The sequence below is a fragment of the Jaculus jaculus genome, chromosome 9 (assembly GCF_020740685.1).
Source record: "Jaculus jaculus isolate mJacJac1 chromosome 9, mJacJac1.mat.Y.cur, whole genome shotgun sequence".
In the NCBI taxonomy this organism is placed as follows: domain Eukaryota; kingdom Metazoa; phylum Chordata; class Mammalia; order Rodentia; family Dipodidae; genus Jaculus; species Jaculus jaculus.
In genome coordinates, this window is record NC_059110.1 from 138,392,731 (window position 1) to 138,406,992 (window position 14,262).

The following is a 14,262-nucleotide window of genomic DNA, read 5'->3' on the forward strand; positions in this document are numbered from 1 at the left end:
GTAGAAAGGCAGGGCTGAGTCATGGCAGGTGCCCTCTATGGGGGTTGGCCACAGACTGCAGACCCTCCCTTGCATGCATGAGGTACTGTATGCTAATGGTTGTGTGCACCCCAAGAGTAAGCAGGGTACAGAGCAACAGCTGGGAGCCCAGGGCCACAGAGGGAGCAGCTGGTGTCCCTTCTCATATGGCTATAACTGGAAAGAGACATAAAAGATGCCCAGAGCCAGGCATGGTGGCACATGCCTTTAATCCCAGCCCTTGGGAGGCAGAGGTGGATGGCCACTAGTTTAAGGACACTCTGAGACTACATAGTGAATGATGGGTCAGCCTGGGCTGGAGTGAGACCCTACCTCAAAAAAACAAAAAAAAAAAAAAAATCAAAAAAAAAAAGCCCAGATCCAAACCCACTGGAACAGCTGGGGAAGTAGGGTGGCTTGGCATGGTGGAGACCCACAGAGATTAAAAACAGATGCCTCCAGGGACTCCTTCCTGGGAAAGAAAGTGGTGCCAAATGTAGCAGGTTCTTCATAGAAAATAAAGAATTAAGAAATGGAAGAGGCCTGATATTATTGTAAGCATCTGGTTTCTCGAGATGCTGTGGAGATGGGGCTGGACTCTGCTTCAGAGGCAGGAGGATCTAAAAATTGAGGATGTCACATGAAGTCTTCATGGAGGTTCATGGAGGCTGTATGGAGGCTAGTTGACACCTGGATAGATGCTGTGTGGAAGCTATGAGGGCTGGGTAAAGCTACTCGGACTTCCTGAGTTCCACAGTGAGGACTGGATGTGGAAGACCATGGATAGAACTCAGAGATCTAGGATGAGGGTCTTCCTGAGTACCCTGGCCATACCTGGGCTTGAGGGGTAGCCCTTAAAACATGGGATGGCCTGGCCACCGACTTGGCTACTTTCCAGCAGCCCAGTGCTGTCCTTAGAGATCTGCAGGGTGCCTAAGTGAGGGGAACCCACATGCTGATGTCTTAGGTCCTTGGTCTCCATTTTAGGGACAAGCAAAAGTATCCCCAACTCTCTATATGAACCAGCCCCTCCAAGACAGGCAGCAGGTAGTGTCCTATGACGATGAAAACAACCTTGTCTGAGGCCCATAGTGCTATGGAAAGTGTCATGCAGGGTGGATAACCCATGCTACATCCATGGGTCACTCATCTTCTGCTCATTGGCTCCATCCATGTGTGACACTGGATGAAGATGCCAACTCAGAAGCAGTGCTGCAGCGCTGATTCTTCCCAAGCTCTGCTATCTGGTTTCCATGTATATGCCCAGTGCAAACTTTCAGTAACTTCAGAATATAAAGGACTTGGGTACTCTCAGTGTTGCTGAGAAGTGGCTCACATCAGCTTGGCTATAAAGACTGAGGGAGGAAGTATCAGTGGGTTTACACCTGTCCTGAGAGAACCCAGAGGGTAGTACAACAGATGTGACAACGATGTCTTAAGTGTCACCTCATGGTGGCTGTATAGGTGACACTTGCTCAAAGGCACAGCCACTCTCCTCAAATGCCCACCCTTTAACCTTCAGGACACCTACAGGGTCACACTTTCTCAACCTCAGTCCCCTGCCTGTTGTTGTCTGACCCCAAACTTTGGTTCTAGCTGAGGAAGCAGAAACTCAGTGACGCTTCCAGAAACCTCCAAGGCTTCAGCCAACTCCTGGCCTGTCCCCACCCAAATGCTGCTTTCTCCTCAGTACCAGGACAGCTGTAGCTATTACTAAGCAGACAGTGGCTCTGTGGGCTTACAGAGGCCAGCCTTGCTTTAACTGTGGAAGAGATGCCAGAAACACTTGCCATGTGGCCCACAGCAGGAACCTGGCATGGTTATCCTAACCACAAGTGGAAAGTCAAGGGGCAGAGCCACAGTATGACAAATGCAGGAAGCTTGGAACTGTTGCACTGACCAGACAGGCTAACGAAGCAGCAGCCCTGAAGGGTCAGCCTCTTCCCTCAGCCAGAACTTGGTCACATCCTCCCCAGACCCACAGCAACCTCCTATGAAAACATAGCTTTCCCCATGATCTGCTCAAGAAGAGGCAGCAAGCACCCCAGAATTCCTGCCCACAACATATTGTCCACCATGGAACCTGCTAGAAAACAGAGGTGAGGCACCCTTCCCTGAGATAGATACCAGTGTAAGAGGGACAAACTGAGGTGCAGAATCAGGGTCCTCCATTTGTAGATCTCCTCACACCTCATTTGGCCACATGTCCACTCATTCTCCCCCTTGCCTCATAAAACAAATTAGCTTCATTACCACAGAGTACCCATGTTCTAGAGACTTGGTTCTGGAGATCAAGAGTAGCTGCCTCTTCCAGCATCAAGGGCACCTGCCTCAGCTATATGTCCATGTACTGTGCTGCCTAGGCAGAGGAGGTTAGCTCTGGCCACTCTTAACCATGAAGCTTGGGTCAGAATGGACAGGACAGTGTCGTTCCCAAGACATTCCTGAGGCTATGATTGTATGGGTATGGTGGGGGAAGTCAGTCTTCTCCTGGAAGCGTGGCCTTAAGGGACAACTGTTTGCCTACAGCTGACCTGGTGGAGTCTGGGCTAAAAGATGTGCCCCTAGAGTCCAGGCCCAAAGTATCAGCTCCTCTTCTCTTACTATTGCTCTAATATGAAAGGAAGGGGTGATGCCAGGATTAGAAGGGGATAAGCATACCTGCTAGGGCCATGGGAGCTGGGGACAATGTTAAGACCTTCCTTGGTAGAGAAATACTTGAACTTATTGGGGACACTTCTGGTGATAGGCAGGGCCTAGCACAAGACTGAGGTACACAGACTGGTTCTCATAGGATGTGCCATTACCACCCACCTCAAAGGCACACATTGTGCTCCTTCCTGAAAGAAGCCATTATACCTTCCATAACTGCTGCCTGCTAAAGCCTCCAAAGTATTGCCATTTCCAATCCTGTGTCCACACACTTTTTTGTGATCCCTACCCAGTCTGCTGGCTGGTGAGCCATGTGGTTTCAAAATGGGGCCCAAACTAGGCACAACCTTTAATCCCAGCACTCTGGAGACAGAGGTAAGAGAATTTCTGTGAGTTTGAGACCAGCCTGAGACTACATAGTGAGTTCCAGGTCAGCCCAGTCTAGAGTGAGACCCTACCTCAAGAACAAAAACAAAAAAATGTGGTCAAGCCAGGCCAAATGTGCCAACAGGTACAATGGTGGCATGTCTGTTATGGAGGAAACTGCTCTCTGATTGGACTAGAGGCCCAAATGGTTGTGCCGGGCTTCTAGCTACTGCTAATGAATTCTGGATGCATATGCCTCCTTATGTATCAGGCTTACATAAGTCATGGGGAATCAAACCTGGGTCCTTTGGCTTTGCCGGCAAGCTGCCTTAACTGCCAAGCCATCTCTCCACCCCTTGTTTTATTATTTTTATTTATTTTATTTTTTTGAGGTAGGGTCTCACTCTAGCCTAGGCTGATCTGGAATTCACTATGGAGTCTCAGGGTGGCCTTGAACTCACAGCAATCCTCCTACCTCTGCTTCCCAAGTGCTGGGATTAAAGTCGTGCACCACTACACCCACCTTTATTATATTTTTATTAAAGATATTTTATTTATTTATTTGCAAGGAAAGAGAGAGAATGAGAATGGACACACCAGGGGCTCCTGCCACTGCAAACAAACTCCAGATGCATGCACAACTTTGTGCATCTGGCTTTATGTGGGTACTGGGGAGTTGAACTTGTGTTGTTAGGCTTTTCAAGCAAGCACCTTAACCACTGAGCCTTATCTCCAGTCCCCCCCCCCACCCGCCCCACCACCAGCCAACTTTTTTGAGGTGGGATCTCACTATAGCCCAGGCTGACTTGGAACTCACTATGATAGTCCCAGGCTGACCTCAAACTCACATCAATCCTCCTACCTCTGCCTCCCAAGTGCTGGGATTAAAGGCCTACCATACCATGGCCAGCTTTTCTCACTTTTTGGTTAGAGAAGCTTCTCTTTTCAGATGGCAGTGACCACTGGAGTGACTCAAAACTCAACATAATGCTGGGAAGAAATAGTAGAACATTCAGCACTAAATGAGATGTCTCTATCCCACTTTCCCAGGCTCAGGGACCATTACAGAAGAGGTGGCAGAAAGAATGCAAGAGCCAAAGGAAGGGGAGGACTGGTAACAATACTGTTTTCCAGACACAAAATGGCCTTGATATTCATGACATCACAGAGCCTCACACTATCTACACAAGACTTGCACAAAAGGAGGAAAAAAAATGATGACATCAAAATAGAAGAGAGATTAATTAGAAAGATGAAGGGTTTTAATGAAGGGCGGTTTGGGGGGGAATTGGGGTGGTTGGAGGGATTATCATAGATTATTGTCTATACTTATTAAAATTGTCAATAAAAAGTTAAGAAAAATTTAAATTTTAAAAAATGTGGTCAGGGTGAGGTGATGGACTCTGCTGACAGTGAGTTTTTCTCACTGATGTGGCGGTCCCTCCAGAAGGAGGTCTGCAGCCACCATGAGCACCACCCAGAGCATTGTATGGAGCTCTGAGGAAAGAGCTCTTTCCTTAATTTACTCACGGATGAAAAGATTAAAACATTAGCAAATCAAGTCAGGGTAATTCATAAGGCACTCTGTGCAGTGGCAATGGGCTGAAATGGAAGGGACAGGCACACATTCAACATGGCCCAGTAGCACCACCTTCAACAGGGCTGCATCCTACATGAGGATACCATGAACTGGTCTCCAGATGGTCCTCAGGGCCTGGTCCAGCCAGCTATGTGAGCACTGGGTCCTCAATGCCATGGTCAGGGTTGCAGGTGAAAGCGATGGTGATGGCATAGCGGGTACCCCAGAGTACCTTCTCTACCCGATGCAGGTTCTCAGACCCTGAGGTGAAGAAGGAGACCCGACCTGGAGAGAGGGAAAAGAGAGTTGATGTACACAGCACACACATAGCTGGTGGGGGTGGGGCTTCAGGGAACACAGCAATCAATAAAACAGCACTGGATGAGCTGGGGAATGCTCCTGACCCCACAAGTGTTGCCACAAAAACCAGAGGAACAGAAGAACCAAGCCAGCAGTGCTCAGGTCCCCCCACAGAAGCATGAGTACCCCTAGGCCTCCCAGCTACTAGAGGCTCTTTGTAATGGGGAGGGCAGAGGAAGGAGCTGCAAATATGGACCTGAGGCTCCCTGGCAGTCTACCAGATATGACAGAAAATAAAAGCTGATCGTGGGCTGGAAAGATGGCTTAACGGTTAAGGCACTTGCCTGCAAAGCTCAGTTCCCATGTAAAGCCAGATGCACTAGCACATGCATCTGGAGTTTGTCTGCAGTGGTTGGAGGTCCTGGTGTGCCATTCTCTCCCCCTCCCCTGCCTCTCTTTCTTCACACTCTCTCTCTGCTTGCAAATAAATATTTAGGGGAAAAAAAGTCACGAAGGCTGGAGAGACAGCTCAGCGGTAAAGGCACTTGCCTGCAAAGCACAATGATCCAGGTTTGATTCCCCAGTACCCACATAAAGCCAGATGCACAAAGTGGTACATGTATCTGGAGTACCTTTGCAGTGGCTAGAGGCCCTGGTGTGCCCATTCTCTCTCTCTCTCCGTTTCTCTCTCCTTGCAAATAAAATATTTTATTTTCATTTCTTTATTTGAGAGAACAAAAGAAAGAGGCAGAGAGAGAGACAGAGAGGGAGACAGAGAGAGAGAATGGGTGAATAAGTACCACCAGCCACTGCAAATGAACTCTAGACACATGCACCACCTTGTGCATCTGGCTTACACGCATCTTGGGGAATCAACTCTGGATCCTTTGGCTTTACAGGCAAGTGCCATAACTGCTAAGCCATCTCTTCAGTCTTATAAATAATTTTTTCCAGGTCAGCCTGGACTACCTCAAAAAATATTTTAAAGTATATTTTTCAAAAACAATCATGGAGAGCCAGGCGTGATGGCACACACCTTTCATTGCAGCACCCGGAAGGCAGAGGCAGGAGAATCGACAAGAGTTAGAGGCCACCCTGAGACTACCTAGTGAATTCCAGGTCAGCCTGAGCTAGAGTGAAACCCTACCTCAAAAAAACAAAAAAAAAAAAAAAAAAAAAAAAAAAAAGAAGAAGAAAAAAAAAAGAATCATGGAGGGTGAAGAGGGCATGCTGACAACTCAGAGAGGCATGTCAAGACGGGGACCTGTGAAGCAAAAGCTGCCCCACCCACGCAGAAATCTAACCCTCCCACTCAGCAACTCTTCCCAAGGCAGCTTTGGGTGAGATGCCCTGGGCTCCAGAGCCCTTCCAGATCCCTGTTCCATGAGAATTCTCTGCTTATTTGCCTGGACATCTAGCTGGGCATGCATACACTTGAACAGTATTTGCTGCTAATTATTTGCACTCAACCTTGTGAAGTCATGAGGAGGGCACCATACCCGCCACACAGCCTGGCTCCCAGTGTCCCATGAAGGTCCCATGTCCCTTCAGGCTAGCTGTGAAACTTCTTTCCTTTCTATTTGGAACTAGAAAGGGAATAAAGACCATCCATGTGCACTGGACCCTACTGGGAGAGCCATATGAAGCCTGGAGCAGAGAAACCAAGTATGCAATGGTAAGAGTTATAGCCAAGGACTCTTGGAGCTGGTGAAGTGGCCCTTCCTTCCTCCTGCACCAGTCATGCATCTGGGTATGAAGGGTCAGGCTTTCTGAGGTGAGTGAAGTCACTACATTTGCTGGGCTCATGTTTTTAAAGGACATTTTGTCCTTGCTTACTTCCTGTTGTAATCAAACCCAAGATATTGGAACAAGCAGCCTGGGCCCAGTGCAGTGGAACCCAATGGCTGAGGCACCTGAGACCCTCAGCCCACCCCACACTGTCCACCCTCACTGCTCTCTTAAGGTGACAGATATTTCTCACTGCGTGCCACCATTCAGTCCCTATGCGTCCCATGTTTCTACACATCTTACATGCAGACATGCACAGCAAAGATCTTGGGGCCTCCTGGGCTTAGGAAATCATCTGCTGTGTGACAAAAGTCAGGTGCAGCCATGTGATACCCTCTCTACCATGACAAGATGCAGTACCTTATTAGGCACTTACGAGCTACTTTTACTAAAGAGCAGTGGCTTCTCTTGGGCCCACAGGTAAGAGAGGAGGATGAATCCTGTCCTCTCTGTCTTCATTTTACCTGTCTCCTTTACCTTGGGGACTCCTGCTTGACTCTGCAGTTATGTAATCACTAATGAGTGTCTGTCTATCTAACCTGGCTCATCCCCTTTCAAGGCTAAAGGACAGAGAAAAGTTGCTAACCTAATCTTGCAGTCACCTTGGATTCCAGAAACATCAGAGCCTTGTAGACAGACCACAACCCAGATGAAGGCAATCACCCATGAGTACAAGGTTGTATTCAAAGAGAATGTGGACATCTCCTAACATCCAGAATGTCTAAAGTGATAACAATTTAAGACTACTTTGCAGAACCACAACTGAAACAAGAACCACCCAGACTACACCTGACTAGGACTGCTTCATTATACACTCCTCTTATCTCTTACCCCAATTCTTCTTTTTTATTTATTTGAAAGAGAGAGAGAGGGAAAGAGACAGAGAGAATGGGCACACCAGGGTCTCGAGCCGCTGCAAATGAACTCCAGATGCATGTGCCACCTTGTGCATCTGGCTTACAAGGGTCCTGGGAATTGAACCTTGTTCCTTTGGCTTTGGAGGCAAGTGCCTTAACCACTAAGCCATCTCTCCAGCCCAATTCTTATTTTCAAAAATATTTTTATTTACTTATTAGAGAAAGAGATAATGTGGGTATGCCAGGACTGCTGTAAACAAACACCAGATACTTGCACTACTTTTAAATTTTTTTGTTTATTTTTATTTATTTGAGAGCCTCAGACAGAGAAAGAAAGAGGCAGTTAGAGAAAGGAAGAGAGAGAATGGGCATGCCAGGGCCTCCAGCCACTGCAAACGAACTCCAGATGCATGTCCCTCCTTGTGCATCTGGCTTACGTGGCTCCTGGGGAATCAAGCCTTGAATCAGGGTCCTTAGGCTTCACAGGCAAGTGCTTAGCTACTAAGCCATCTCTCCAGCCCACTTGCACTACTTTTTGAGGACAACTTATATGGGTGGCTAGTGAATTGAGCCCAGGTTGACAGGTTTTACAAACAAGTGCTTTTAAATGCTAAGCCATCTTCTCATTCCCCTCAATACAGAACTTAATATCCAGTTTAAAAAAAAAAATCTTTAAAAAAGACTATGAAGGCTGAGGACATGGCTCAGTGGTTAAAGGTGTTTGTTTGCAAAGCCTACTGACCCTGGTTCAATTCCCCAGTACTCACACAAAACCAGACACATGAAGTGGCACTCTGGAGTTCATTTGCAGCAGTAAGATGCCTTGGTGTACCCATAATCAATCAATCAATCTCTCTCTCCCCCTCTCTCTGTCTCTCTCAAATAAGTAAATATTTTTTGAGGCAAGCCCAATGGACTGGGCTTTTTATGAAAGAAAGCAAGAGAGAGAGAGGGAGAGGAGAGAAAACATTGACATGCCAGGGCCTCCATCCACTGTAATCAAACTCCAGATGCTTGCTGTAACAAGAGGTCCTAGTGCACCACACACACACATACACATGTGCAAATAAATAAAACTAAAAACAAAAACAAAAATGGGGCTAAAGAGATGGGTTAATGATTAAAGACATTTGCTTGCAAAGCCTGATGGCCTGTGTTTGATTGCCCAGTACCCACATAAAACCAGATGCACAATGTGGTACACGTATCTGGAGTTTGCAGTGGCAAAATGCCCTGCTGCACCCATTCTCTCTCCCTCTCATTCTTTGTCTCTACTTGCAAATAAATTGAAAAAAATATTAAAAAAAAACCAGCAACAGGGTTGGAGAGATGGCTTAGTAGTTAAGGTGCCTGCCTGCAAAGCCTAAGGACCCCAGGTTCAATTCCTCAGGACCCATGTAAACCAGATGCACAAGGTAGTGCATGCATCTGGAGTTCATTTGCAGTTGCTTGAGGCCCTGGCACGCCCATTCTCATTCATATTCTGTGTGTGTGTGTGTGTATAGGTATATATCTTTTTCTTCTGTCTCATTCTGTGTGTCTCTCTTCTCTCTATGCCTCTCTTCTTGCAAATAACTAACTAAATATATTTTTATTATTTTATTGTTATTATTTGAGAGAGAGAGATACAGAAATAGGCAGGTAGAGAAACTGGAGAATGGGTGTGCCAGGGCCTCCAGCTACTGCAATGAATTCCAGATGCATGTATCTGGAGGAAGAGGGCTGGAGACATGGTTCAGCAGTTAAAGCGCTTGGCTACAAAGCCTGATGACCTGGGTTCAATTCCCCAGTACCCATACAAAGCCATATGCACAGTGACTAGAGGCCCTGGTGTGCCCATTCTTTCTATCTCTCTCTCTGCTTATAGATAAACAAATAAGAATATTTTTTATTTATTTAAAAAAATTTTTTATTTATTTGACAGAGAAAGAGGGTCAGAGAATGGGCATGCCAGGGCCTCTAGCCACTGCTAACAAACTCCAGATGTGTGTGCCCCTTGTGCATCTGGCTAACATGGGTCCTGGGGAATCAAACCTGGATCCTTTGTCTTTGCAGGCAAATGCCTTAACTGCTAAGCCATCCCTCCAGCCCTAAAAAATATGTTTAAAAAGAAAGAGAGAGAGCCGGGCATGGTAGTACATGCCTTTAATCCCAGCACTTGAGAGGCAGAAGTAGGATGATCACTGTGAGTTCTGGCTTATGTGGATCCTGGGGAGTCAAACCTGGGTCCTTTTGGCTTTGAACACAAGTGCCTTAGCTGCTAAGCCATATCTCCAGCCCAATAAATATATATTTAATATAATAAGCCAAGCGTGGTGGCACACACCTTTAATCACAGCACTCAGGAGGCAGAAGTAGGAGGATCACTGAGAATTCGAGGCCATCCGGAGACTACATAGTGAATTCCAGGTCAGCCTGAGCTAGAGGAAGACCCTATCTCAGAAAAAAAAAAAAAAAAAAAAAAAGAGGAGCTCTAGGTATAGTGGTATACAGCTGTGAACCTAGCACTAGAGGGACTTATGCTGAAGGACTAGGAGTTCTAAGCCAACCTGGGTTACATAGTGAGTCCCTGTCTCAAAACCAAAGACAACAAACTCGATAGTAGCGTTATGATTTGATGCATGAGCTCCTGAGTCCATCTGCAGTACCACAAGTAAAAAAGAAAGCAAAATAAGAACATGTTCAGGGCTGGAGAGATGGCTTAGTGGTTAAGCGCTTGCCTGTGAAGCCTAAGGACCCTGGCTCGAGGCTCGATTCCCCAGACCCACGTTAGCCAGATACACAAGTGGGCACATGTGTCTGGAGTTCGTTAGCAGTGGCTGGAAGCCCTGGCATGCCCATTCTCTCTTTCTCTCTCTTTCTGTGTATGTCTCTCTCTCTCTCTCTGTCACACTCAAATGAATAAATAAAAATGAACAAAAAAATTTTAAAAAAATAAGAACATGTTCAGAAACATAGCTATACCATGTTTTGGTGGAGTAAGGCCAGAGCCTTCCCAAACATATAGCAAACTGGTGATGAGGAGACCATGGAGTCAGAGATGGTGAATTCACTATAGCATTTTCCTCCAATTGTATCTAAATATCAAACAAAACAACTCTCCAGCTATTCATCTATTAAATCTAACCTGACTGGCAGGAGCTCAACTCAACAGGGCACAGGGCTATAGCACTGCCCCATGTGTGAGGTACTAGCTTCCCCATGCCACTTGTGCAGGACAGGAACGTTTTGCTGTGACCAGAGCTGCAGCCTCTCCTGTGACAGGTGCCTGGGAGATGGCCAGTTGACTGGGGGCTCAGCTTGTAGTATCCAGTCGTGCCCAGGAGACAGACACATCTCTTAGGTCTCTGGAGCTACAATGTATCTCACCATGTGATAAGGGAAACAGTCAATGTCCTGACTAACTCTAGCATACCAAAAGACAGTGCTAATTCACAGATAACTCAGGATAGAACAGACTGTTTACTTGTAATGAACTCTAATTTACTCTGACAGATCAAAAGTCCAAATTGGACTGGGCATGGTAGGGCACACCTTTAATCCCAGCACTCAGGAGGCAAAGGTAGGAGGAGCACTGTGAGTTCAAGGCCAGCCTGAGACTACAGAGTGAATTCCAGGTCAGCCTGGGCTAGAATGAGACATTACCTCAAAAAACAAACAAAAAAAAAAAAAAGTTCAAGTCATTAAGATGACAGATATGCCGGGAGAGTCTGTGGCGTCACAAAATGGCAGGACCCTTGATACCAGAACTATAAAGTCAGCCCCAGAGCAGAGACAAAGATAGGCTGAGAAGGATCTGATGTCCAGGAGCGCTTCTGCCCCTTGTTCTGTGAGCCAGAGCTGCCCCAGTTCTCAGAGATGGATGTGTGACATCCACTTTTGCTAGTGAACCTTGTCAAGGTCACTCCTTTCTTTAAAGCAGGACTGAGTTCAGCAAGTGACACCTCACAAAACGACTCTGATTTCTGTATTCCTGCATGTCACCACCCCATGCAATTAAAGTCTCTGAGTGACAGGTGACACAAAGGCCTCACTGGAATCCAGAAGAGCTGACTTTAAAGATGTTCTGAGGCCACAGCATGTTGATGGGGCAGGAAAGGGTTAACTGACCATACCCTTGTTCATTCCAAAGAAAAGCCTGGCCCTCTGCCCTCCTGGGAGGTGACCTCTGAGCCAGGAGCATCCTGTCTGACAGCAGTCTTTGCTGACCTAGGCTGTGGGCCCCGCCATGTAGTCTAGCCAACAGTGTGATTTATGGCTGGGCCCAGGGCCACGTGGAATGAGCCCAGTCTCAAAGGGCTGGAGACTGAGGTCAGCCACACAGAGACCAGCCATGCCTACCTGACCATCCTCCAATAAAAACCCTGGACACCAAGGTTCATTGAGCACCCTAGTCAGCAGCACCCCATGTGTGTGTCTCATGTGTTGCCAGGATTGGGATTCGTGGAGAAGGAAGGGAAGGAAACTGCCCACGGCTTCTTCCCTTGATGGGTTGAAATTCCTAATGAACTTTACAATGAATTTTAGGTGTAAACAGCTCTGCTGATTATGAATTCTGAGTTCTTATAGGGAGTCACTGAACATAAGGGTAGGCCTGTGGATGCCCAAACACAAGACCCTGTCCCTTTCTCTATAAAGTTTCTTTGCCAAAAAACCTGGCCCTTGCCATTCACAATAAAGACTGCCAATTGCTAATCGGTGTGGTCCTACTTGTCTTGTAAAGTGAAATCAGGGCTGGAGAAATGGCTTAGTGGTTAAGATGCTTGCCTGCAAAGCCAAAGAACCCAGGTTCAATTCAATGCACAAAGTGGCGCTTGTGTCTGGAGCTCGTTTGCAATGGCTGGATGACCTGGCACACCCATTCTCTCTCCCTCCCTCCCTCTGTCTCTTTCTCTCTCTCAAATAAATAGATAAAATAAAACATAAAAAAGTAGTTGGAAATAAGTCAATGTTTAAAATTATATAAATAAAAAAGAAAGTAAAATCACATGATCCTTAACTGAACACACCAGATTTGAGTCTGATATGTGAAACACGCAAAATTATAACTAAACTGAGACACACATTACCCCATAGGTATGCATACATGAGACATGGAATTTTAGTTACCTGAAGGATCATGATACAAAATGTCTACCAAGACATTTATTATGATGAAAATGTTCAAAAGCAAATAATTAAAAGTTTAAAAGTGGGGCTGGAGAGATGGATCAGCAATTAAGGTGCTTACCTGCAAAACCTTATGACTCAAGTTTGATTCCCCAGCGCCCATGTAAAGCCAGATATACAAAGTGGCACATGCATCTGGAGTTGGCTTGCAACAGCTAGAGGCCCTGTTCCACCCATTCTCTCTTTCTGTCTGTCTCCCTGTCTCTTTCTCTCTGCTTGCAATTAAATAAAAACATTTTTTAAAGTTACAAACAACAACAACAAAAATAAGCCTTTAGAGACATAAAGGGAAGAGAAAGGATGGGAGGAGGGTACTTAATAGGTTGATATTGTATATATGTAAGTACAATGATTGTGATGGGGAGGTAATATGATGGAGAATGGAATTTCAAAGGGGAAAGTGTGAGGGGGAGGGAGGGAATTACCATGGGATTTTTTTTTATAATCATGGAAAATGCTAATAAAAATTAAAAAAAAAAAAGAAATGCAGGAAGGAGAGGGTCACTGAGTTTGCAACACAGTCTTGGGTTTTGGAAATGGCCATGGGCAGTGTAAAGCAGGTTTGCTGGATACCTGCATGGAGACCCCATGGGGCCATGAGGATGGACCATGGGTTGCAGTGGAGATCTTGTGGAGATGCTGGGACGATGAGATGGCTGCTAAGGAGAACTGCCAGCCCCAATGAAGTTTTCCAGGACTGTGAGTAGCCTAGCTGGAGGGATAGAATGGGAACTTCACAGACTTGTTGCTGGTTAGGATTATCAAATTTGGAGACTTGGTACTAGTAGAGTTGTTGGACTTGAAGCTACAGAGCTTGATGTTTGCCCTGGTTGTTTTAAATCTTGCATTGGCTGAACATTTCTTTGCTATGCGCAATGCCATCTTTTCAGTGTGTTTATTCTGTGCCATTATGGTTTTTTGGGGGGAGATTTTTTTTTTCTTATGGCTTAGTTAAAAGATCTTGGACTAGGGAGGTGTATGAACATCATTGTAATTGATAAAAACTATGGGGAATTTTAAAGTTGAAAAAAAAAAAAAGCCTTTAATCTCAGTACTTGGGAGGCAAAGGTAGGAGGATCACTATGAGTTTGAGGCTAGCCTGAGGCTACACAGTGAATTCCAAGTCAGTCTGGGCTACAGCAAGACCCTACCTCAAGAAACCATTAAATAAATAAGGTAAAGCTGGGTGTAGTGGTACACGCCTTTAATCCCACTCGGGAGGCAGAGGTAGGAGGATTGCTGTGAGTTTGAGGCCATTCTGAGACTACATAGTAAATTCCAGGTCATCCTGAGCTAGAGTGAGATCTTACCTCAAAAAAAAAAAAAAAAATGTTAAAAAGCTGCATGTTCAAAGTCCTCTGGACTCTTCAGCAGCCAGGTCTCCTCAGGGAACATTTGTGCTGTGACCTGTGAATTTTCCCACACAAGTACTGGGTCTGGACTTCTGGGGTAAGCAGATACAGGACTGGCCCCAGTGGTAACTATAAGGCCAGAACAGAATTGTATTGAGCTCCATACCTTGGAATTGGGTTC

General features: G+C 46.0%; 1 protein-coding gene across 1 annotated transcript in view; it reads right to left on the reverse strand.

Moving 5' to 3' along the window:
* Positions 1 to 4,276: 4,276 nt before the first annotated feature.
* The window catches only part of Ogfod3 (2-oxoglutarate and iron dependent oxygenase domain containing 3), a 50,223-nt gene continuing 40,237 nt past the window's right edge, over positions 4,277 to 14,262 (reverse strand). The window contains exon 9 of the mRNA XM_012948142.2: positions 4,277 to 4,900. Coding sequence (XP_012803596.2) covers positions 4,764 to 4,900 — 137 coding nt within the window. The 3' untranslated portion in view covers positions 4,277 to 4,763. The remainder of the gene's footprint in view (positions 4,901 to 14,262) is intronic.